Source organism: Miniopterus natalensis, chromosome 4, assembly GCF_054644295.1.
Source record: "Miniopterus natalensis isolate mMinNat1 chromosome 4, mMinNat1.hap1, whole genome shotgun sequence".
Taxonomy (NCBI): Eukaryota; Metazoa; Chordata; class Mammalia; order Chiroptera; family Miniopteridae; genus Miniopterus; species Miniopterus natalensis.
Window position 1 is genome coordinate 95,461,123 of NC_142084.1, and position 21,099 is coordinate 95,482,221.

Sequence of the window (21,099 nt, forward strand, 5' to 3'; positions counted from 1 at the left end):
AGAAAGGAAAATTCTGCCAGCAGATGGCCTTCAGACTTGAGCTTCAGCATCAGCTCTTCCCTGGGGCTCCAGCCTGCTGGCCCATCCTGACGATTTTGGACTTGCCAGCCTCCACAATTGCTTGAGCCAATTCCTTAATATCCCCCCCATATATATATGTATGTAATATACATATATGTGTGTGTATATACATATATATATGTCTCCTAGATATATACGTGTCCTATTTGTCTCATTTCTCTGGCGAACCCTAATACACATCCATCAAAATGACTCAAATGACAGCCAAATGGTTGTGAACATGTGGAGCAACTGGAATTCTCACACTCTGCTGGTGGGAGTGTGAATTGGTACGACCACCTTGACACCTGTCAGTAGCAAGTAAAGCCTAACATATGAACACCCTAAGCAATTCCGCACTGAGGTACATACCCTACAACCCATGTTCAACAAAAGGTGTATGTGAGTGTTCCTAGCAGCACTATTAACAATGGCCCCCAACTGGAAACAACCAACTGTCCATCAGCTGTGGAACCGACGAATAAATGGAGGTCTTTTCCATGATGGACAACTCACACAATCACATCTATCTCGCAAACACGACTTGAGTGGAAGGAGCCACACGCAATGGGCAAACCTAGTTGACACTGAGACCGGGAAGGAGGAAAGGAATTGGCCCTGGCCAAGGACTTGAGGGGCTTCCGCAGGGCGCCATTTCTTCACCTGGATGGATGTTACGTGGGTATGTTCAGTGCGTGGGACTTTATCCATCTGTATACTGATGTTTGCTTCACTTTTCTGCAGATTTACAATTCAATTTATAAAGTTTATTTTAAGAAAGTATGTCACGCCCAGCCTGGCATGGCCCAGCGGTTGAGCGTTGACCTAGGATCCAGGAGATGGAGGTTCGATTCCCAGTCTGGGCACATGCTGGGGTTGTGGGCTCATCCCCAGCAGTGGGCGTGCAGGAGGCAGCCGATCAATGACTCATCATTGATGTTTCTCTCTCCCTCCCTCTTCCTTCCTCTCTCTGAAATCAATAAAGACATACTAAAAAATAAATAAATAAATAAATAAAAATTAAAAAATTAAAGTATGTCACTGCCTATTTCTTTGGGGAAGTCACTCCACATCTTGGAGCCCCAGTTTTCTGCTGTCAGATGCACGGATTGAAAAAAGATGGTCTATGGGAAAGCTATTTGTAAAGTGTAAATGTAAAAATACTACCATGCGTAGTTCACAGGGTATGAACTCAGTAATTGTGAAATTAAAATTAAGTCTAAGGGAGCCACCTCTTATTATGTGCCAGGCTGAATATTCCTTATTTTGAGTTTGCATCTGAGGAAACTGGAGGCTCAGAGAGGGAAAGGGGCTTGTCCAAATAACCCAGCGGGTCCAGCTGAACCTGGGTGGGCCTCAGGCCCATCTTCTCTCCGCGCAGGTCTCCCGAGGACCTCGGCCCAGCACCAGCATGTGCTAGACAGAGGTCCCACCGGAGCCCTCTGCAGCAAAGGTGCTGTCGTCCCCCCACCCAGCCCCACCTTCACGTGGGTGACACTCCAGATTGGTCACGTCCAGGGTCAGCGCCTCGCTCTTCAATCTCCCCCCTCACAGCCACGGGGAGGGGCGCCCAGTGCCTGGCCCCTGCCCCCGCCCCCACCCCCTTCTTTATCCAGCTCATTTCCTCCGAGGGCCCTGCCCCTCTGGCCTGCCCCCCACCCCAAGTGACCTGCTCCCCAAACTCTTAACACCACTTTCCAGATGAGCGGTCCACCGTCCCCAACCAAGTGACCTTCCAGTTCCCCCTTCCTCCCGGCTTCCCGGGCCTCCCGACGCCCCTCTTCGCTTTGCCCACAGAGTGACCTGGCCCCCAGCCTCCCGCGCTGCCCCGCTGCTCCCCTGTTCCTCCCCTCGGGGGCAGCCCCCTCCAGCTGGAACCCCCACAGTGGTCTGCCCCCCAGCACCCCCACAGTGGTTCAGCCCAGTCCCCCTCTCCCTCACAGTGGTCTCTCCCCTCAGTTGCCCCCCACAGTGGTGTATAGTCCAGCTCCCCAACTACTTACACCCCTGCCCCTCCCCACATGGTGGTCTTTCCCCTCGGCTACCCCCCCCACAGTGGTCCCGCCCAGTCAGCCCCGCCCCCGCAGCATGGCCCTCCCCCCCACAGTGGTCCCGCCCAGTCAGCCCCGCCCCCGCAGCATGGCCCTCCCCCCACAATGGTCCCGCCCAATCAGCCCCGCCCCCGCATCATGATCCTCCCCCCCACAGTGGTCCCGCCCAGTCAGCCCCGCCCCCCGCGGGCTCCGCCCCCTAGCCGCTCTCGGTCACTCGGCGGTGGCTGAGGGAGCGGGCGGTGGTTGCCGACCGAAGGCGGCGATGGCGGCGGCCGGCGGGAAGCGGGACGCGGCGCGCTTCGTCTACGTGACCCGCTTCGGCTCGCACCGGTGTGGCGGCGTCCTGCGGCTGGGCGGCCGCCGGGCCGGGGGCCGCTGCAGCCCCGGGCTGGAGGCGGGCGGCAGCCAGGAGGAGCGGCGGGGGGCGGCGGGGGCCCGGGGCGGCGGGGAGCTGCCCCCCGGCTCCGAGCCCGGCGTCCCCGCGGCCTCCTCAGCGGCGCGGGCGTCGAGCGCGCGGAGCGGCGGCCCGTCGGCGGCGCGTGCAGGTGGCGAAGGGACGGGCGGGCGGGGCGGGCGGGGCGCCCGCGGGTCCGGCGTCTCTCATCCTGCGCAGCCCGCCGGGGGTGTGGGAGGCTCGGCGGTCGGCGCCCGTCGTCGCTCCGGGCCGCAGCCTCGCCCGGCGTCCCCCGCTTGTGGGCCCCTCGGGCCGGCGGCGGCCAGGCCCGCGCCGCCCGTGTCCCGTCTCTCCCCCGGGGTGCCTGGGACAGGGCGCCGCAGGGCACCGTTAAGTCTCTAGAGATCAGCCGCAGGTCGGGAGCGGGGAGAGGCCATCGCCGGGGCCCCGAGGCCCCCGAACGAGGGGCCCTTGGCGTGCTTGTCGGGCTCCTCCTGCGGTTCGCTTGAGGACAGCTGACATCCTGACGATGCCGAGTCGCTGGCTTTCTAAACACTGGCTGTCGCCTGCCCGGGTGGCCCGGGGCCTGCGCACCCCGAGCTCCGACGGGCTGAGGCCGGATTCCCGCGGGCGCGGCCGGGCGCGGCTTCCCTCGCGGGCGGGCGCGCTGCGGAGGCGGCCAGGCCGCGCTTCTCTCTCCGCCCATCCCTCTCCAAACAAAACCCAGAACAAGCTGGCTTTGCGTCTCCCTTTGTGTCTTTCAGGAATGTCTGATGATTAAAAAATTTCCTCCTATAGGTTTTGACTGTATCTTGTCCAATGTATTCCTAGGTGTTTGATCTTTCCTGCTATTGCAGATGGGGTTTCCTTTTCCAAAATGTTCTCTAAATGTGTATCGTTTGTGCTTATAAAGGCCTCTTGATCTTTAAAAAAAAAAAAGTAGCAACTTTATTTAGGATTGGTTTACATACATTTTGAGGAGGTTTGTTAAAGTTACACACCTCAGTGATATTCAGAAAGTCCTGCCTCTGTTTTGAGGGCTCACCCTTCCACCTGTGCTCTTTTTTTTTTAAATAGCTTTGTTGAGAGATCATTCACAGTCCATCCAACTCACCCACTTAAAGTGTGCAATGCATTTGTTTTATGCAGAGTTGTGCAACCATCACCACAATCGATTTTGGAAGGTTCTTACTACCCCTCAAAGAAACCCTGTTCCCATTAGTACTCACTGTTCCCGCTCACTGCCCTCCCCTGCCCGGTGCCTGAGCCCTAAGCAAGCCCTAAACTGCTTTCTGTCTCCATAGCTTTGCCTATTCTGGACATTTTTTTTTTTTAAATATATCTTTATTGATTTCAGAGAGAAGAGAGTATCCTAGGTCAATACTCAACCGCTGAGCCACACCCGGCTGGGCTGGACATTTTATATAAATAGAATCATACAATATGTCAGTTTTCCTGATTGGCTTCTTTCACTTAGCCTAGTGATTTTTGTCTGTTATTTTCAGGCACTGGTACTTCACTTAATTCTTTTATTATTAGAGGTTGTGTTATTGTTGATACTTGTGATTTTCCAGATATACTCTTATTTATAAACAGGTAATTTTTTTACCCATGCTTATGCCTTCAATAGATTTGTTTTGCATGGGCTGATACCTTTACAATGTTGATGGATAGTGATGGAGATTGTGGACATTCTTGCCTTGTTCCTGATCTTAGGGGAAATGCCTCTAGGGTTCACCATTAAATAAGGTACCAGCTTTAGGACTAAGGTATCTACATTTAAAATATTAAAGAGCATTCCTCAATTTGTATTTTCTTCAGTGTTTTCATTATGGCAGAGGGAGTGTTGAATTTTGTCAGAGGCTTTCTCAGATCTGTGAAATAAGTATTTTCCCCTTAGATTTATTAATATGGCATCTGATGTAAATGGATTTCTTAATACTGAACCAACCTTGCATTCCTGAAACGAATCCTACTTGGTCATGATGCATTCTTTCAGAGTAGTGTTGGGCTCTGCTAGTGCTCTGATTAGAGTTTCTGCCTGGTGTTTGTGAGACACAGTGAGCTGTAGTTTTTCTTTCGTTCTTGATTGTTTTTAGTCTGGTTTGGGTGTCAGTTATACTTCAAAAAATGAAGTAGGAGCTTTTCTTTCCTTTTCAGTGCTCTGGAATAATTTATAGAACATTAGAACTATCCTGGTGTTTGAAGGGAAACCATCTGGGTCTGATACTCTTTGTGGGATAATTCTGTAATAACTTTCTCTAGATCTCCTATGAAAATGCATGAGTAGAAGGAAGCCAGGTGGAGAGTGGTGGTAGGGTAGAAATGAGGTGAGGAAGGGACGGGTGTTCCAGGCAAAATAAGAACAGTTGTAAAGGCTGCCAGGGAATACATGTCCATTGTTTTATGATGTTGTCTTTGGACACACAGCTCTTAGGTTTTCTAACAGTTAATTTAGGAAGACAGCATGGTTCAGTGAGTAGAGTCAGGAAGCTTACTCACTCTGACAGACTTTTACGAGTATCTCCTATGTGTCTGGTAGTGTGGACAGAAAGCTGAACAAGGCACACAAGGCCATTGCCTTCTAGAAGGTCACAGCCTAGTGGAAGAATCACAACATAAACACATGGTGTGAAATTGTGCTAAGTGCTCTGAATAAGGTGTTCCTGGAGCCAGTGCTGGTGCAAGACTGTGTGTGTGAGGGAAGGCTTCAGAGAGGAGGTGATGTATGAGCTGAGTCTTGAAGAACAAGTAGAAATTTGCCTGGTGTGTGCCAGCTGGAACAGCAAGTGCAAAGGCTGGGAGGAGTAAGAAGACGGGCGCGAGGTACACAGGTGTTTTGTGTGGTCCAGAGCATAATGCACTTGCAGCTGAGTGCTGAAGAGAGGCAATGGAAGTGCCCTGGGGCAGGGCGGGGCCCTGGTATTTGTTTACTGTTGCTGGCCTTTTAGGGGCTCACCTTGCAAATCAGCAAATGAAGGACATTTCCTAGGCACTTCCAAGGTTAGCTCTGGTTTTCTTTCTTTTTTTCCCTCACCATTACATTAACTAATTGGTAAACTGGCATGACCTAGTGATCTGAAATATACCAGTAATTGTGAAAATCCCAGAGAGAGCTCAAGAGACATTTGTAGTTGTCTGTTCTCAGGATAGTGACTACTTTCAAGTATGTGCTGGCCTCGACACTCACCTTCTTTTTTTAAAAAATTAGGTTCAACCCAGAAGACTTTAGATAAAAAGTTTGAGTTTCCCGCACATTTCAACGAAGCTTCCAAAATAATGAAGAAAAAGAAGGTATATTATAGGAAAGGGGATGAGCAGCATTTGAGTCTTAGATTAACCTTTAAATACAAATGTGTGAACATACTCAAGACAGTAAAAGTTGTTTCATCTTTTGAAATGTTTACTGAAATGAGAAAACAGAAGTAATTTTAGCAGAAATGGAACTTGGTTTGGAAATATTTATTAACCATAAAGAATAGTTCTTGCAGTATTTGAAGGTCTAACACACATTTTAATCAAAATGTAACTCACTGGGAAATTTGTCAAAGCATGAGAATATATGTTCTATAGACTGTAACAAACTCAGATAGTATAATAGGAGGAAATCATGGATTTCACAGAAAACAGTAATGTGTCTATTGGTTTCATATTGCTCTTTATTTTTATTATTTTTTAATCCTCACCCAAGGATACTTTCCCATTGCTTCTCAGAGAGAGTGGAAGGGAGAGAGAGAAACATTGATGTGAGAGAGATGCATGGATTGGTTGCCTCCCGTACGTACGTGCTCTTGGCCGGAATTGAACCCGGGACTTTTTAGTTCCCAGGCTGACACTCTAACCACTGAGCCAATGGACCGGGGTTCAGCGTGCCCTTTTAAAGATAAGGAATGCACATTAAGTGCCCAGCAGTAAAGCTGACAAGAATGAGCCTTTTCACCTCTGGTCCAAATGTCACGGTAGCTTGAATGTTTTAAACTTATTCAAGATCAGTTGCTCATTTTGATTTCCACCATATATTTTATACTTCAGTTTAAAGAAATTGTTGGTTTATAATGACACATAAAATTGTATTTTCTGAGCTTAGTGTTTGAATTATAATTCACATATAGTATAAAATGCATTCAAGGTGACGAACCCTTGCAGCAAATGTATTTTGAGTGAGTACCTGATCTTCCCACTAAGAAATATTTAAGGACCAGCCCCTCTGGGGTGAGGAGAAAAGAGCAGTAGCCAATATTTACTTATGACTATTGTGTGCCAGACATGGGTACGCACTTTACAAATATTTGTCATTAATTCTAATAATCAGTTTCTCCTGGATGGGATTAAACACCTGCCCAATGTCAAGCAGCTGCTGAGTGGCAAAGCCAGCCTTGGAGCCAAGGGCTGTGCTGCTCCCATAGGTCTCACTTTCCCATTCTAGCGCATTCATGCTCATGAGGTACTTTGCTTTGGTATCTTAGTAGAAATGCTTATCTAAAATAAAATACATTAAAATCACATTATTGCCCACTGGTTTGGACATAGGAATAGAAATTCATTATTTTATTATCTTTCAAAACAAGGTTGAATGTGTTGGAGCCATTTAGGTAGAGCTTTTAGACATGGCCTTGGGAAGGAAGTTTCACTCAGGACTGTTGATTTAAATACTCCAGAGAGGAAATGCTGGGACGTTGGAAAAAGAAATCAGAGAACTCAGTGATCACAGAAAATAATTACAGTACACTTAAGTTTTGGGTCTCTAAGTGCTAACATTGCTTTATAATTATGTTGGTTAACATGCAGCACAGTCAGTCACTCCCAGTTGCCCCCATCAGAACCTGTTCCTGCGTTTCTGCTCAGCATTCTGTAACTGTGCTTATTTCTTTAAGGTTTCAGTGTGGAAAAAAGTGCACAAAGTCATTTCTAGAATGCTTGAAGAAAATGAAGAATACAGACGCAGGCTGAAACGCCAGCAATTGTCTAGGGAAAGTAAGTCACACTCCTTGTTGTGTTGAAGGGCTGGCTTCTGTGACAGCTTAGTGACCCTGAATCACATTAGAACAGTGCTTTTTCTAATTGTCACATGCAATGTGAGAACTATAGGAACACAGCTACCACGTAACCACTGCTCATCATCATGAAAAGTACAACATACTTAAAGCAGGGAGGTAGAGCGACCACAGGTGTGTGTGTGTGTGAGCGGAGGATGGCAGGTGAGTGTTGACTGGAATTTACCCAGCAAAAGGAACACACTTGTCTGTTAAATCTGAATTTTAATGCCAGTTTTTAAATACAGATTACAAAACGCATCTGTATTGATGAAGAAAAACATTTTAAGGGCAATATAAATGTACATGTCACTTTATATAGTCACGTGGATGCTGCCATCTAATTTAATGCATTTAACAAAATCTGCCCTTGAGTTACGGCCTTGATGTCGTCACCTCATTCCTGGAAAACATCTCATGAATTAAACCAGGTTCTAAAGCTGCATTGATACTGAGTTCAATGCTGTGGCCAGGGCAACACCAGATGTGATTTAGTTAAATGTTGGAAGGTCTGCATTCTCAAGCAGTTAAACTGGATAAAAACTTCTCTGATGTAACTAATGCCACACGAGTTGATAAACTGTAATAGTTGTTTCCTCTCCTTCACATGCAGCCCTAACACGCTCGTTACCGCCAAGTGCGCCTGGGGGTCCCTAGTAGCCACTCGATGACAACCTCTATTTGACAGTTGGTATATCTGTGGAATTTAATTTGTGAAGAATATTTTCAAACAATAGTACCTGGAACTGAATGCCATTTTGTAAGCAATGTGACACTAGAAACTCCTGTTTGTGTAACCATGGCAGTAGTGGCAGGAGTTGTGTGCCGCGACGGCGTACAGCCAGTGTTCAGTAGTGATGCTCTACTTTACTTTTCCTATCTGATTAAGGAGAATGAACAAGGCAGGAAAGGGGATTAGGAGAAAAAAGTAGTCAGTGGCCTTGTAGGAGAAAAGGCTGTGTGAATGAGCAGAGCAGCGTGCAGAAAACCTGGGACTCATTCACGTGTTAAGCCAGACCCGGTGATTTTAATAAACACACTGGATCATATCTAATTTTGCTCTGGCCGCAACCTTGAGCTTGTTGGGTTCTCTTGTGCCGCAGCAAGAGTCCTTCTATTAACTATCGAACAATCTCGTAAGGATTGTTTAACAACCTAAAATAATATGCTGTGTTTTTCCAAAATAACCTCATAAACAAAAGATATCCTTGTAATTCGTTATTTTGTATTACAATTTTAAACCAGATTACAAAAACTAATCATGTTTTTGAAATGTATTGTAACTTTTTAATATGGATTTATTAATGGGAAAACCATCCTTAGAGGCTAACTTGAATTTTTCTTATATTTCATATTGTTTCTAGACTCAGATTACACAAGATGAATCTTCTTATCTTCTGGTAAGAATCTATTTTCATAACAATTATAAAGTATAGACTTTTAAAAATTCCCCCTTATATCCTAACTTCTTCAACCTTTAGTGCATACCCATTGCTAATTCCAGCCAATTTCCTTCCTCACACCCACTGTTTGGCATATAGTAGGTACTCATTAAATATTGGTTGAAATTTAGTAAACTTCATTTGGGCTGCATCTTTGCAACACTATTGAAACTACTCTGTGGGCCATGTTTTTTTCTTTTTGTTCATGTATCTGCCTAGTTCTCTTTGCTCTTTGATGCTGTCACACTTAGTGTCATCTCACTAGTACTCCTTCAGGTTTTTCTTCTTTCTCAATGTCCTGGAGGCTGTCATGGTTCTCTTCCTGCCTTTCCAACCGTATTTTCTGTGTATTTTTCATATGTCCCTTTTGCTGCCATCTAATGACGATGCTGCCTGCGGAGTGGTTATTGGACTTAACCCGTCCTTACGTATCCATTCCTAGGTAACTCGCCCGTCTGTACAGCTTCACTACCCTTTCTGGGTGTGGACCCTTCAGTCTCATTCCACTCTGACTCTGGTCACGCGCCTCCAAATTTCCGTAGGCTAGTCTACACTTTTACATTTCACCTGGTTAATACTGCGTGTGTCATCTTTCCCCTTTCTTTTGAATTATGCCCTAGTTTACTAATCATGTGGGCTCATTAAGTTCTTAGGGAGAGATCAACCGTATATCCAGTTTAGTGGGGTTTGGCAAGTAATAGAAAAGGTAAGGAAGATGGGCCTTGGAAAAGAGAAAACAGACTCTTATAAATGGGAACATGGGGAGGGGAGTATATGTTAGGCACAGACATGGGCAAGTACATGCCATCCCAGGAACTACGTAGAACATGCAGCTGATTATGCTTGTGTAGGGAGGTCTCAGTGGAGAGCGGTGTCCGGCCCGCTGAGCCTGTTCAGAGGGTCTCATGAGTACTGCGCCGAGGATTTGTATTCCGTTCGGTTAGCAATGAACAAACCTGGGACATTGTCTTAGCCTTTTATTCTAAATTGTTTCAAGTACAGAAAAGTTGCAAAAATAATACAGAGAACTCCAGAGTAACTCTCCCTGCTTGACCATTCCTGACGCCTAGCCACGTGTTCCTTATTCTCATGCCTCTTTCTCTGTGCGTGCGAGAGCGTCACCCTAATGCTTCAGCGTGGGCAGCCCGAGGACGAGGGTATCTGGTAAACCGCACTGCAGTGACCAAGCTCAGGACACTTAGCATAGAGAGAAACCTTTTATATAATCTACTATCAATATTCTCATTTTTTTCAGTCATCCTAATGTCTTTAACGTTTTTTTCCTGGTACCAGGTCTAGTCCAGGATCACATATTGCATTTAGTTGTCACATCTCTTTAGTTTTCTTTAATCTATAATAGTTCTTCAGCCTTTTTTTGGTCTTTTATGATATTAATGTTTTTGAAGGGGACAGGCCAGTTATTTTGTGGACTATCCCTTGGACTTTCTGATATCTTCTCATAGTTTGATTCAGAGTTTGCATTCTTGGCTGAAAACATTGTATGCGCTTCCTTCTCGAGTATCACATTCGGAGTCGTGTGATCTTCATTTCTCCCCCACTGAGTATGTAATTTTTCTATTTGTTAAGTTGTCCATTTCTTCGCTATATATGCCGTTGCTATTTTTCCTTTTGTGATTGGTATGTGTTTTATGGGAAGATAATTAGAGACTATGCGTGTGTCTGGTATATCATCAGGATAGAACATTTTAAAGCAGTGGGTTGATCAGATCCACTGCATTTTAGAAATAACCTGATGTCATTTTATGGAAAAGTTTGGAATAGAGGCAAGACAGGAAGTGAAAAAGGAAACCTGGCGTTGTGTTGGTGGTCCAAGTGCAGAGTGAGGCGCACCTAAACAAGAGTGGCGTTAGACGAGGGGATGGGAAAGATGCTGCTGAATTCTGAGAATGGGTGGACAGAAGTAGGGAAGTGCAGAGAAAGCCGGTTTTGTGCAGCTGCTGCGTTCTCTCAACGTGCTGAGTTTAGGCCCTATCGAGGGGCTCCGGAGAACAGGAAAGAGAGGGAGTGGCTAACTGTTGCTTTAAGTCTTAGACACATGAAAATTTTTCAGTGACTGCTGATTATGACATTTTTGTTTTAACAAGATTCAATTTTGTCATCTTTTATTTAGGAGGTTTACCAAGAAGATTATGAAGAGTTTAAAGATAGAACTTTAAATTGAATCATAAGTATTTGTTAATTTTGGTGTTTTTTTATTGGAATTGGGACTTACACAGTTCAATAGAAAGACTATCTTCTTTATAAATTAATAGTATTTCTTTGCAAGCTAACATTATTTATTAAATGTTATATGTACACAAGTATTTTCAGAATTAATGCTTATGCATATTCTTTTAAGTTAAACTTACACATGAAGTTAGCATATTAATACAATTGCATACATTTAGAATTGGCAGCTTTACTTTTTATGACTGAGGCTGCACTGCGACTTTCTTCAGTCCTTCACTGAGATGTACTTTTTAAATGAAACTTGTATTAACTTAAAATATTTTTGACTTCCTCACATTTTCTAAATTTCTCAATTATTCTAAGATAAAAACCTACATTTTACGCAGCAAAAATATTTTGGGGTTAAAACAAATGGTTATGTAAGCCACCTTTTCATCCTAAGGAAAGGTAGTACATTTATATGAATTCTATATTATAACATGGAATATTTTTGGAAAATTTTGTGCAAAGATGAGGGAGGACATTCCTTTTCAGGTCTCTGATTAATAGATACATGACTTCTAAGTCAATGACAGGAGAGTTAGGACTCTGAAAATAACGCAGAAGTGTTTTCAGTGAAGCCCTTTTATTTCTACTCATTATTAGTAATAGTCACCTCTTACCTGCACCAGTTTTCCTGCTTCTTGGTGATACCGTCTCTCTCCCTAAATCGTATCCAAGTCCTAGATGGAACTGAAAAATTCGGAGGAAAAGACAAAGAGGTTTGCCTGTAGTCAGGCTCCGTGTACACGCCTCACTGCTCCCCCCCCCCCCCCCCCCCCGCCCCGGAGGAGACAGGTCCCTTCTGTCTAGGATGCGAACAGTGATTCTGTGGGGCACTGAGACGGTGGCTTCCTCATTTCTCTTGCAGTGGCACCACAAAGTGGCAATAACAGATTTCTCGTGAAATAGCACAAGAAGTAAGGGTTGTAAAATAAGCCATAGTTTCGTTCCTTCCCCTAGTTACAGTTTAATTACTACAAGACTAGAAGCACCTAGGATTTGCCGCAGCAAGTTCTTTTGCAAATGTTTAGCAGATCTGCCTGTTTCACGTTGAGGGACTTGTGGCCCGGGCAGGTGACTTAGACCTTGCCTGCCGCGCAAAGTCCAAAGCCCCCGGCAGCAAGGGCAGGCACCCTAGGAATGTGCTGGGTAAATTTCCAGGCTGCTGAATTCTTGAGTAAAGCTTCCAATTTCAGCTTATAAAATTTAATTCATTGTAAAATGAGACATTTACTTGTTTATGCTGTGATTTGTGTTGCATAAAGTTTCATGGCGAATGCAAATGAGGATGTTCATTTCAATGTAGGTTTATATTTATGTGACTTACACTACTTGACCTAGTCATGTAGTCTGTTTTTATCTATCAAATGTGTCAGTATTTATTAGATTTAAAATGGAGTTAATGCTGGGTATAGACTCAGTTTGTCTTACGCTCTAGAACTTTGGAGTAATGAAGACTCCTATGGAAATAAATGTTCCAGATAGGTGCTCTGAATCTTTTCATTTTTGTTTAAAAATTCCTGGTGAAAATGTATTGAATCTCTGTTTTGTTAAATGGAATATAATAAACATAATACAACATTTCTTTACTGACAGTATCGTGAAAGTGACTTATATCTAATCATATGGCCCAATACCTTCCACCCCAGCTCCCTGCCTCTCCCACCTAAGATAACCTTCCCACTGAATTGGTGCATGTGATTTCTTTACTTTTCATATAGTTTTATTGCAATTATATGTCTTCCTAAAACTTGGATCTAGGTGTTTGCTTTTCTAATGACATTGTGTCGGATGTACTCTTTTTGGACTTTTCATACTACTTCTTAATACTACGTTGCTTATATTCATGCATGTTGTTGACTGTCACCGGGGTTCACGGGTTTTACTCTGCACTTTCTACCAGTCAGGTAAAGTGTGAGGAAGTGTCCGCATTCCTGGGACTGATGCAGGTTGAGCCCAGATTATCCCACTTTTCCCCAGGATAAGCCTACTCACCACTGGCTTAATCTGTTTAATTTTATTGCTAATAAATGATCATCCTGAATGAATCCTCTGATCCCTGTGCCTTTAGGGCTCTGACCGTGTGTATTATACACTCCTAGAGGAGTTACAGTGGGAAATCAAATGAATCCTGAGTGAAGGGCTTGTCTCATGGCTTTGCGAAATACCTTCATTTACCCTGTTCTATCCTTTCAAAGTTCTGAGCATGGAGGGCAATGTCTCCTATTTCTGTAAGTGTTCCAGTATGATATCAAAAGGCTCCATTTAATTGTCACTTGTCAAGATGGTCTTCCTGTGGTCCTAATGTGGACTTAATGTCTGGGATCTTGGGAAGTGTAGATAAGTCTTTCACACAACTGGAAATAGCCTAGTTGACTGTGGATGAACCCATTGGTTCCGGTGCTTGGCATGTCATTTTAGTACTTGCATTATTAATTGAGTATATACCAGAAGCCATACCTTTTATTTTATTTTTTAAAATCACCATGAAATGGAATCTTCTGGACATCAAGAGACAGAGATTGACTGAAAGCTGAAATTACCCCAGCGAAAGGTAATGCCAGGTACAGGAGTCACCAAACATGTACTACCCGCTCCTTCCTGAAGGTGGCAGCCTTGGGTTACACAGTGATCCAGGGCGGAGACTGGAGGAGAGGGCCATGGAGTCACAAGCTCCTGCCTTTTGTGAGCCAGGTGCAAGCAGGATGTTCATTAATTCACTCATTTATTTATTTGTGTAATATTTACTGAGTACATATTATGTTCCAGATTCTGTTCTAGGCACTGGGGGAACAGAAGTGAACAAAACATATTAAATGTCTGTCTTCAGGGCAAGACAGATAATAAAACTAAGACATTCAGTATGTTTAAAGAACATGTGCTATGGAGAAAATTAAAGGGGATGCAGGAAGGTGGAGGGAAGGCTCCATGCAGGTGGCATTCAGATAAAAACCTGAACTAAGGCAGCCAGACGTGCAGACGTGGGAGGAAAGAGCACAGGGACATTGTGAGTAGGGGCCAGGATCCTGAGGCTGGAGGAGAAGGGGAAAGAAGAGGCCCAGTGGAGTGGCTAAGAGAGAGAGTAGCCAGAGGAGGCAAGAAGGTAGCAGGTACCAACTTATGTGACACTGTGAGGATTTTCCTTGTCTCAGAGTTAGGTGGGAAACTGTGGGAGGGTGTTGGGCAGAGGACTGACACGAGCCGGCTCCCATTGAACAGAATTACTTTCGCAGCTGTTCTGCGAATGGACTGAAAGGAGGCAGGGGCCTTCTTATGTGATATGAGTCAGTCAGGGGTGGTCCTCTCTCTTCTAATAAAGCATCAAAAACCAAGCAAGAGCCCTGGCTGGTTTTTCTCAGTGGTTAGAGCATCAGCTCACAGACTGAAGGGCCCCAGATTCAATTCTGGCCAAGGGCATGTACCTGGGTTGCAGGCTCGATCCCCAGCCCTGGTCAGCACTCAAGGCAGCTAATCTGTGTGTGTGTCTCACATCCATTCACATCAGTGTTTCTGTCTCTCCCACTCTTTGAAAAGCAATGGGAAAAATACCCTGCAGTGAGGATTAAAAACAAACAAAAACCCCAAGCAAGTAAGACTTAGCTACGAAGAGACTTTTCATGGGGAATACTAAATAAAGTTCTCTTTCCTTGGTGGAGATACAGTTTATCCCCTGGGAGGGGACACTCACATCCTGGGTGCACTTTGTTTAAGAACCACAGGAATATTAAAAAATATTGAAAACATCACTAATAACCAGGAAAATGCAAATCAAAACCACAATGAAATCTCTCCTCACAGCTGTTAGAATGGCTGTTATCAAAAGATGGAAAAGATCTGTGTTGGCGAGGCTGTGGAGCAGTGGAACCCGTGTGCATGCTAGGTGGGAATGTAAGTCAGCACAGCCACTGCAGGAGACGGCATGGGGGGACCTCAAAAACTTGAAAGTACAACTACCATATAACCCAGCTGTCCGCTTCTGGGTATAGATCCAGAGGAAATGAAAACAGTGCCTCCTTGGGGTGCCTGAGCCCCAAGTTCGCTGCAGCAGTAACCCCAGGAGCCGAGATACGGAGCCAGCCTGTGCTCGTCATGGAGAGTGTAAAGATGTGAAGCACGCACACATACACAAAACGGAATATTACTTAGGCTTTAAAAAGAAGGAGATTCTGTCATTTGTGTCAACTTGGATGAAGCCGGAGGACATGCTAAGTGAAATCAGCCAGGCCCAGAAGGACACGTCCTGCATAGTTTCACTCATGTAGACCCAACAACAGTCGAACTCAAAGCAGCGGGATGGTGGTTGTGGGGGCGGGGGATGGGAGTGGGGCGGTGTTGACAGGGTGCAGCTTCAGTTGTGCGGGTGAGTGGCTCCGGAGGCCAGCGTGCCCGCAGTCACTACAGTGACCAATGCTCTATTGTGTATGGTAGTCTCCCTTATGCACAAATTGGGTTTCTGTGGTTTCAGTTACTCAGAGTCAACCGTGGTCCGAAAATATTAAATGGAAAATTCCTGAAATAAACAGTTCCCAAGCTTTAAATTGTGTGCCATTGTGAGTAGTGTGATGAAATCTCCTGCTGTCCTGCTCCCTCCCGCCTGGGACATGAATCATCCCACTTGGTTATCAGATCTGCTGTCGCAGTGTAACGGTGCTCGGGTTCGAGTAACCCTCATTTTACTTAATAATGGCCCCGAAGCTCAAGAGTAGTGATCCTAGTGGTTCGAATATGTCGAAGAGAAGCTGTAAAGTACTTTAAGTGAAAAGATAAGATGTGTAGGAACAAACAGTATAGGGAGGCTTCAGCACTAGCCCCGGTTTCAGGCGTCCGCTGGTCTGGGAACGTGTTGGTGCTTGAAACTTGCCGAGAGAGTTGATCTTAAGTGTCCCCCACACACGGTAACTGACGCGACGGATATGTTCATTAGATTGGTTGTGGGATCACTTCGCAATGTACACCTATATCAAAACATGGCATTTCACCCCTTAAATAAATACAGTATTTATTTGGTGATTATACTTTAATGAAACTGGGAGGGGGAAAAAATAACATGTTTGTAGTCTGTTCTCTCTGGTGGATTAGAGGGTCTCAGGGCCATACAGGAATTTCCCGCAAGGTCTCCCACGATGCCCACATTCAACTCTTTGATTTCACCACGTGGCTTACTCATCTCTTATAGATCCACTGTCGGGGTTTTTAAAGTTTGTTTTCTAGAACTCAATAGATTTTTTTTTCTCTAGCAGAAGATCATTCATGTTTGTTCCATTAATTGAAAATAACATATTTTGGGGAGATAAGGGAAAAGTATTAAGAAAAGATGAAAATCACCCGTAAGATCATCCAGGGAAAAAACCCTATAAACATTTTAGTATCTTTAAATCTTTATATTTTCACCTAGTTGAGATGTTTAAACAATTTGATTCCTCTTTTTACTTAACATTATAACCATTTCCCATGTTAATGCAATATTCTATGACATTTTTAATGACTGAATAATATTTCATCATATGGAATGAACCAAAATTTACACATCCACCCCCTGGTCATTAATATTTAGGTTGGAAGAACTCAGTCCCGGTTCTTACTTGAATAATCACAAATAATCACGTAATTTTAAGGAATAGTGGATATTTCAACACAGAAGAACAGAGTGCGAAGGGAGCATGTACAAGAAGAGTCGAAAATAGTCTGGGGTCTCAGGAGACCTTTCTGAGGAAGTCATATTGAAACCGCTCTGAAGAATCCTAAGAAATTAATTAAAGGAGTGGAAACCTCAGAGGAAACATCATGTGGTAAGTCTCCCGGTTGGGGAGGAGTGTGTGTGAGGCCAGGAAGGGGGAGGGTGGCAGGTGGCGACGCTTGTTGGGTACGCAGGGACAAATCATAAAGAACCTTAGAGGCTAAGTTTGAGATTTTGGTGTTTATCTTTTTTTTTAAGCCTCTGAAGAGTTCTAGGTGAGGAACGCACGTCACCAGAATTCCCTTGTACAGAGGCTGCTTGGACTGTGGCGTGAAAAGCAGATGGGTGGGGAGGAGGCACGGTTGTCAGGAGGCGTGGGAGCTGGGAAGCCACGGGGGGCTAGGGGAGTCGTGGAGGTAGACAGGGTGGGCTGATGCGGGAGAGGTTTGGGAGGACAGTCATCAGGCCCGGTGGCCGGGTGTGGGAGTGAGACAGAGGTCAGGAAGGCCTTCGTTCCCGGCTGCAGCCCGCCGACGGGGCCACGTGGAGGAGCGGGGCGGGGGAGAGCTGAGTGCCTTGTTGGGCATGTTGAGATTCTGAACCATTCAGATGAAGATGTCAAGGGAGCAGCTGTATTTTGGGACCTGAGTCCAGAAGAAATCTCTGCTGGAGATAAAATTTAGGAGTTACAGGCATATGAACGGCACCTGAAGGCGCAGGGTGTGATTGCCAAGTGTGACATGGAGAGAGCCGGGGACAGCTGCTGCGCTGCCTAGGTGGATCGCCCTTCAGGCCTGAAAGTCCTTGTCCCTAGCTGTTGGGCGACAGCCTTAGCTATTCGCCCTGTCCAGGAATTGGCCTGAGCCGAAGGCAGTCACCTTGCCCAAGGTCTTAACCTGCTGGGGGAGGGCACCCAACTGCATCTCAACTAAGCGCAGCTAAAAGGGCCACCCTATCCGCAGAGGTGCTCGTGGGACTGACTGAAGGGTTTGTCACGAATATATTACAGTCCAGGTTGTCTGTCCGACCGAGTCTGCTCCTTTCCTTCCCTCCCTCATGCTGAGAGCCCTCCCTCCTGAACGTCCTGCATCCAAAGCTCTCAGACTTGGCTTTGGAGGAGCCTGTTCTGCAATCAGCCTTCCCGCCCAATTGCGGACAGCCTTCCACTAGGAGACGCAGGTGAGGGGGTCACTTAGCAGAAGAGCCCCTTGGAAAGCCTTTGCAAGATGAAGTTCGAGGCAAAATACAAAAACTTCCTCAAAAAGCCCCCTATCCTCATCAAGTCACTGCTTTCTGAGTGCCTGCCCCGGCTGCCATTGGAAGGGTTCTCCGTGTCACCGCCTGCTATTGAGCTGATGTCCGTTTGCACCCACAGGGCTGGCTTCCCTAATTTGGAGAGTCCCCTCCTGTCTCTAGCCAATGGGGGGAGTTTCAGCTGCCTTTCTGCCTTTGCCTCTGCCTCTCCATTGTCTTTTTTTCCCCTTTAAGTCAAAAGTAGGCAATGACCCACTTCCTTTTTAAGAGGTAGGAGAACCTCATGCTTCTCAGAGCTTTCTGGCTGCTGTTATTTGAAATTTAAATATAGAGCTCCTAGTGAGAGCCTGAGCACAGCACCCTTTTATGCTTGCCTCTGGGAGATTCTTAGAACAGATTTCTGAAAGGCTTATATTTCTATCACACCATCAAATTTGGAATAACATTCTTAAACTGAAAACAAGATCTGTGATGAGACATTTAAAGTGCTTTTATCATCTCCTTCACTGGAGATCTATCTGTACATGGAAACAAAACAAAACACTTAATGCCAAGATGCTCTGAAACCGATCGTAGAAGCATCCCAGATTCGTTGAAACTTAGGCATGTCAAATAATTATTTTCACATGGAGCATCATTTGAGCCCATTGGAAAAAGACCCACATTGTATTCATTTTTCTCTCACTTCCAATTCTGAGAAGAGTGTCTCAGGAAATGGGAGTAAAATCAGCAAATATGCATCAGTGAAAATAAAGACTCAGGTGTAACCTCTGATGAGTGAGGGGAAAATGGGAAGCAGGGAAAGCACACACAAATGTGCGCTAATTATCTCATTTCCGCGGGAGGAGAGCAAAGGAGGTGATTTTATTCTCGAGGCTCAGAGGTGAAAGTCAATTCAAACATGTTTCTGGCATATTAAAAAATGACCAAAGACATAATTTTAAAACTTACATGTCCCTTCCAAATAACTGGAGAAAAAATGTTTATGTAGAAAACAATGAAGGAAAATCGTAAGTCATAAAAATTGTGACAAGTATAAGACAATACATGTCATTGTCAGACTTAACTATAAGGAGTTAAATCCCATATAAAAAGATTACTTAAAATGACCCAGTCAAGAAATAAAGTGCAATTTTAAAAGGCTGGGAAGAACAAATAGAAACCATGGAAGGAAGGGTTTGCAACCGTATTTTAGGAATTCAAATCACAAAACACTAAATGGACAAAGATTATTTTATATTCATTAAAGCGAAGTTCACAAGAAGATGCCACATGGTGAAACTATGTGCCAAATAACAGCTTTAATGCAAGGAGAAACTCCACAAACAGTAGTACAAAATAACAGCGCCCCCTCTAATTTCTTGACAGATCGAGCAGGTAAAAAAATCAGTGACAGAACAGAAGATTTAAATAACATACCAAACTTTATTTAATACTTATGTATGAAAATCTATATATAAAATATAATTTTTTTCTTTTATAAATAATTCATATCTTAGACCTCAAAGAAAATGTAATATACTCCTAAAAGCAGGAAATACACAGAAAACACTCTTGGACTACATACAATAAAACTAGAAACTAGTCTCCAAAGATATAAATTAGCAACAATGAAAACCAAGAGTTTACAAATTAAAATAAAAAAAACCAACAAACTTATTTTACTGAATGACTCGAGCCAGAGGAGCAAATTTTCAGTTATAAAATAGTTGAGGAGTGATAATGAAAACTCAGCTCTATGTCAGAGGTTAATTAAAGTAATAGCATTAATTTCTTTAATTATCAAACAGGAAGAAGGTGAATGGATAAACTAGATATTTGTCCCAGGAAATTCAAAAGAGAAAAATGAGAGAAACTTCAGGAAAGGAGGAAGAAGAAAAGAGATGTATTTTCAGTCATTACCTGAGGGTGTTTTTTTCCATAGCTTTTCTCCCGCACGGGCCCCGGCTGGGGCCGGGATCGAGCCTGCAACCGAGGTACGTGCCCCTGGCTGGAACCGAACCTGGGCCCTGCAGTCCTCGGGCCGACACTCTAACCACTGAGCCAAACCGGCCAGGGTGAAAATAATTTTCTTAAAGTGTAACTTCAAAAATGATTAATATAAGAGATGATTTTTAAAACGCTCATCTAATAACTGAAGAAGAGGAGGTATTTGTTTTGTACTTGTAGACATTGTCTTAAGCCCTTTACACGTATTAACTCATCTAATCCTTCTAACAACCCAATAGTATCCTCAGTTTACAATGAGGAAATTGGGGCACAGAGAGGTTAAGTAAGTACCCAAGGTCATAAATCTAGCAAATGGCCGAAGTGGGAACTGACCCCAGACACTGTGGCTCCAAACACTGTCTTTAACGCCCACACTGCACTCAAAATTATTAAGGAAAATGGTTACAAACTCATAGGAACAATAAGTAGCAATTAAAATTTTCTAAGTGAAAAAATGCACATAAATTATATGCTAAACACACACATTATTTGAAAATACTCTTTCTAAGTGATTTATGGTGAAAGCCATCTAGAACTACCATTGATGCTCAAAAGAACAAGTATTTCTTTGTTTCATGCGGTAAGAGCCACACGCTGCCCTAAGGGGGTGTTTTCAGGTCAAGAGTGAAGCTGGTAAGCCCTCTACTGCCCGGTGTGCTACTTCGGGGTACGGATAGGTGTCTGTCGTCTGGAGGACTAACACTCCTGTCCACCTTTTGAAAACACTCCCTTTCTTCCAAGAAATGCTTCTGTCCACTTCAACATGTGGCCACGGATCAGGGTTCAAGTCCCAGTTCCCGGTGCTCCAGCAGCTCTGTGGCCTTAGGTGACCTGTGTGATCACAGTGGCATTGTGAGGACTGCAGTTCACTTTCGGACCCCGCTCGCTCTGAGCTAAATGCTGTTCCCACATTGTCACATTCACACCTCCCACCAACCCCACCAGCAGGTACTGTTAGGAGTCC

The 21,099-nt window shown here is 44.6% G+C and overlaps 1 protein-coding gene across 1 annotated transcript; it reads left to right on the forward strand.

The window, feature by feature from the left end:
- Positions 1–2,376: 2,376 nt before the first annotated feature.
- C4H5orf47 (chromosome 4 C5orf47 homolog) lies at positions 2,377–11,844 on the forward strand. The gene is made up of 5 exons (XM_087816114.1): positions 2,377–2,659; positions 5,720–5,802; positions 7,383–7,482; positions 8,906–8,941; positions 11,115–11,844. Exons 1-4 carry the CDS (start codon positions 2,377–2,379, stop codon positions 8,923–8,925), a joined length of 486 nt encoding a protein of 161 aa, XP_087672240.1. The 3' UTR covers positions 8,926–8,941; positions 11,115–11,844.
- The last annotated feature ends 9,255 nt before the right edge of the window (positions 11,845–21,099 follow it).

What these genes read in the sequence shown, in the direction of transcription:
- C4H5orf47 (XM_087816114.1), top strand. Translation starts at nt 2,377, where the DNA reads ATGGCGGCGGCCGGCGGGAAGCGGGACGCGGCGCGCTTCGTCTACGTG. An exon ending in CCCGTCGGCGGCGCGTGCAG is followed by an intron (nt 2,660 to 5,719) that starts GTGGCGAAGGGA and finishes TTAAAAAATTAG; the next exon opens with GTTCAACCCAGAAGACTTTA. An exon ending in CCAGCAATTGTCTAGGGAAA is followed by an intron (nt 7,483 to 8,905) that starts GTAAGTCACACT and finishes TATTGTTTCTAG; the next exon opens with ACTCAGATTACACAAGATGA.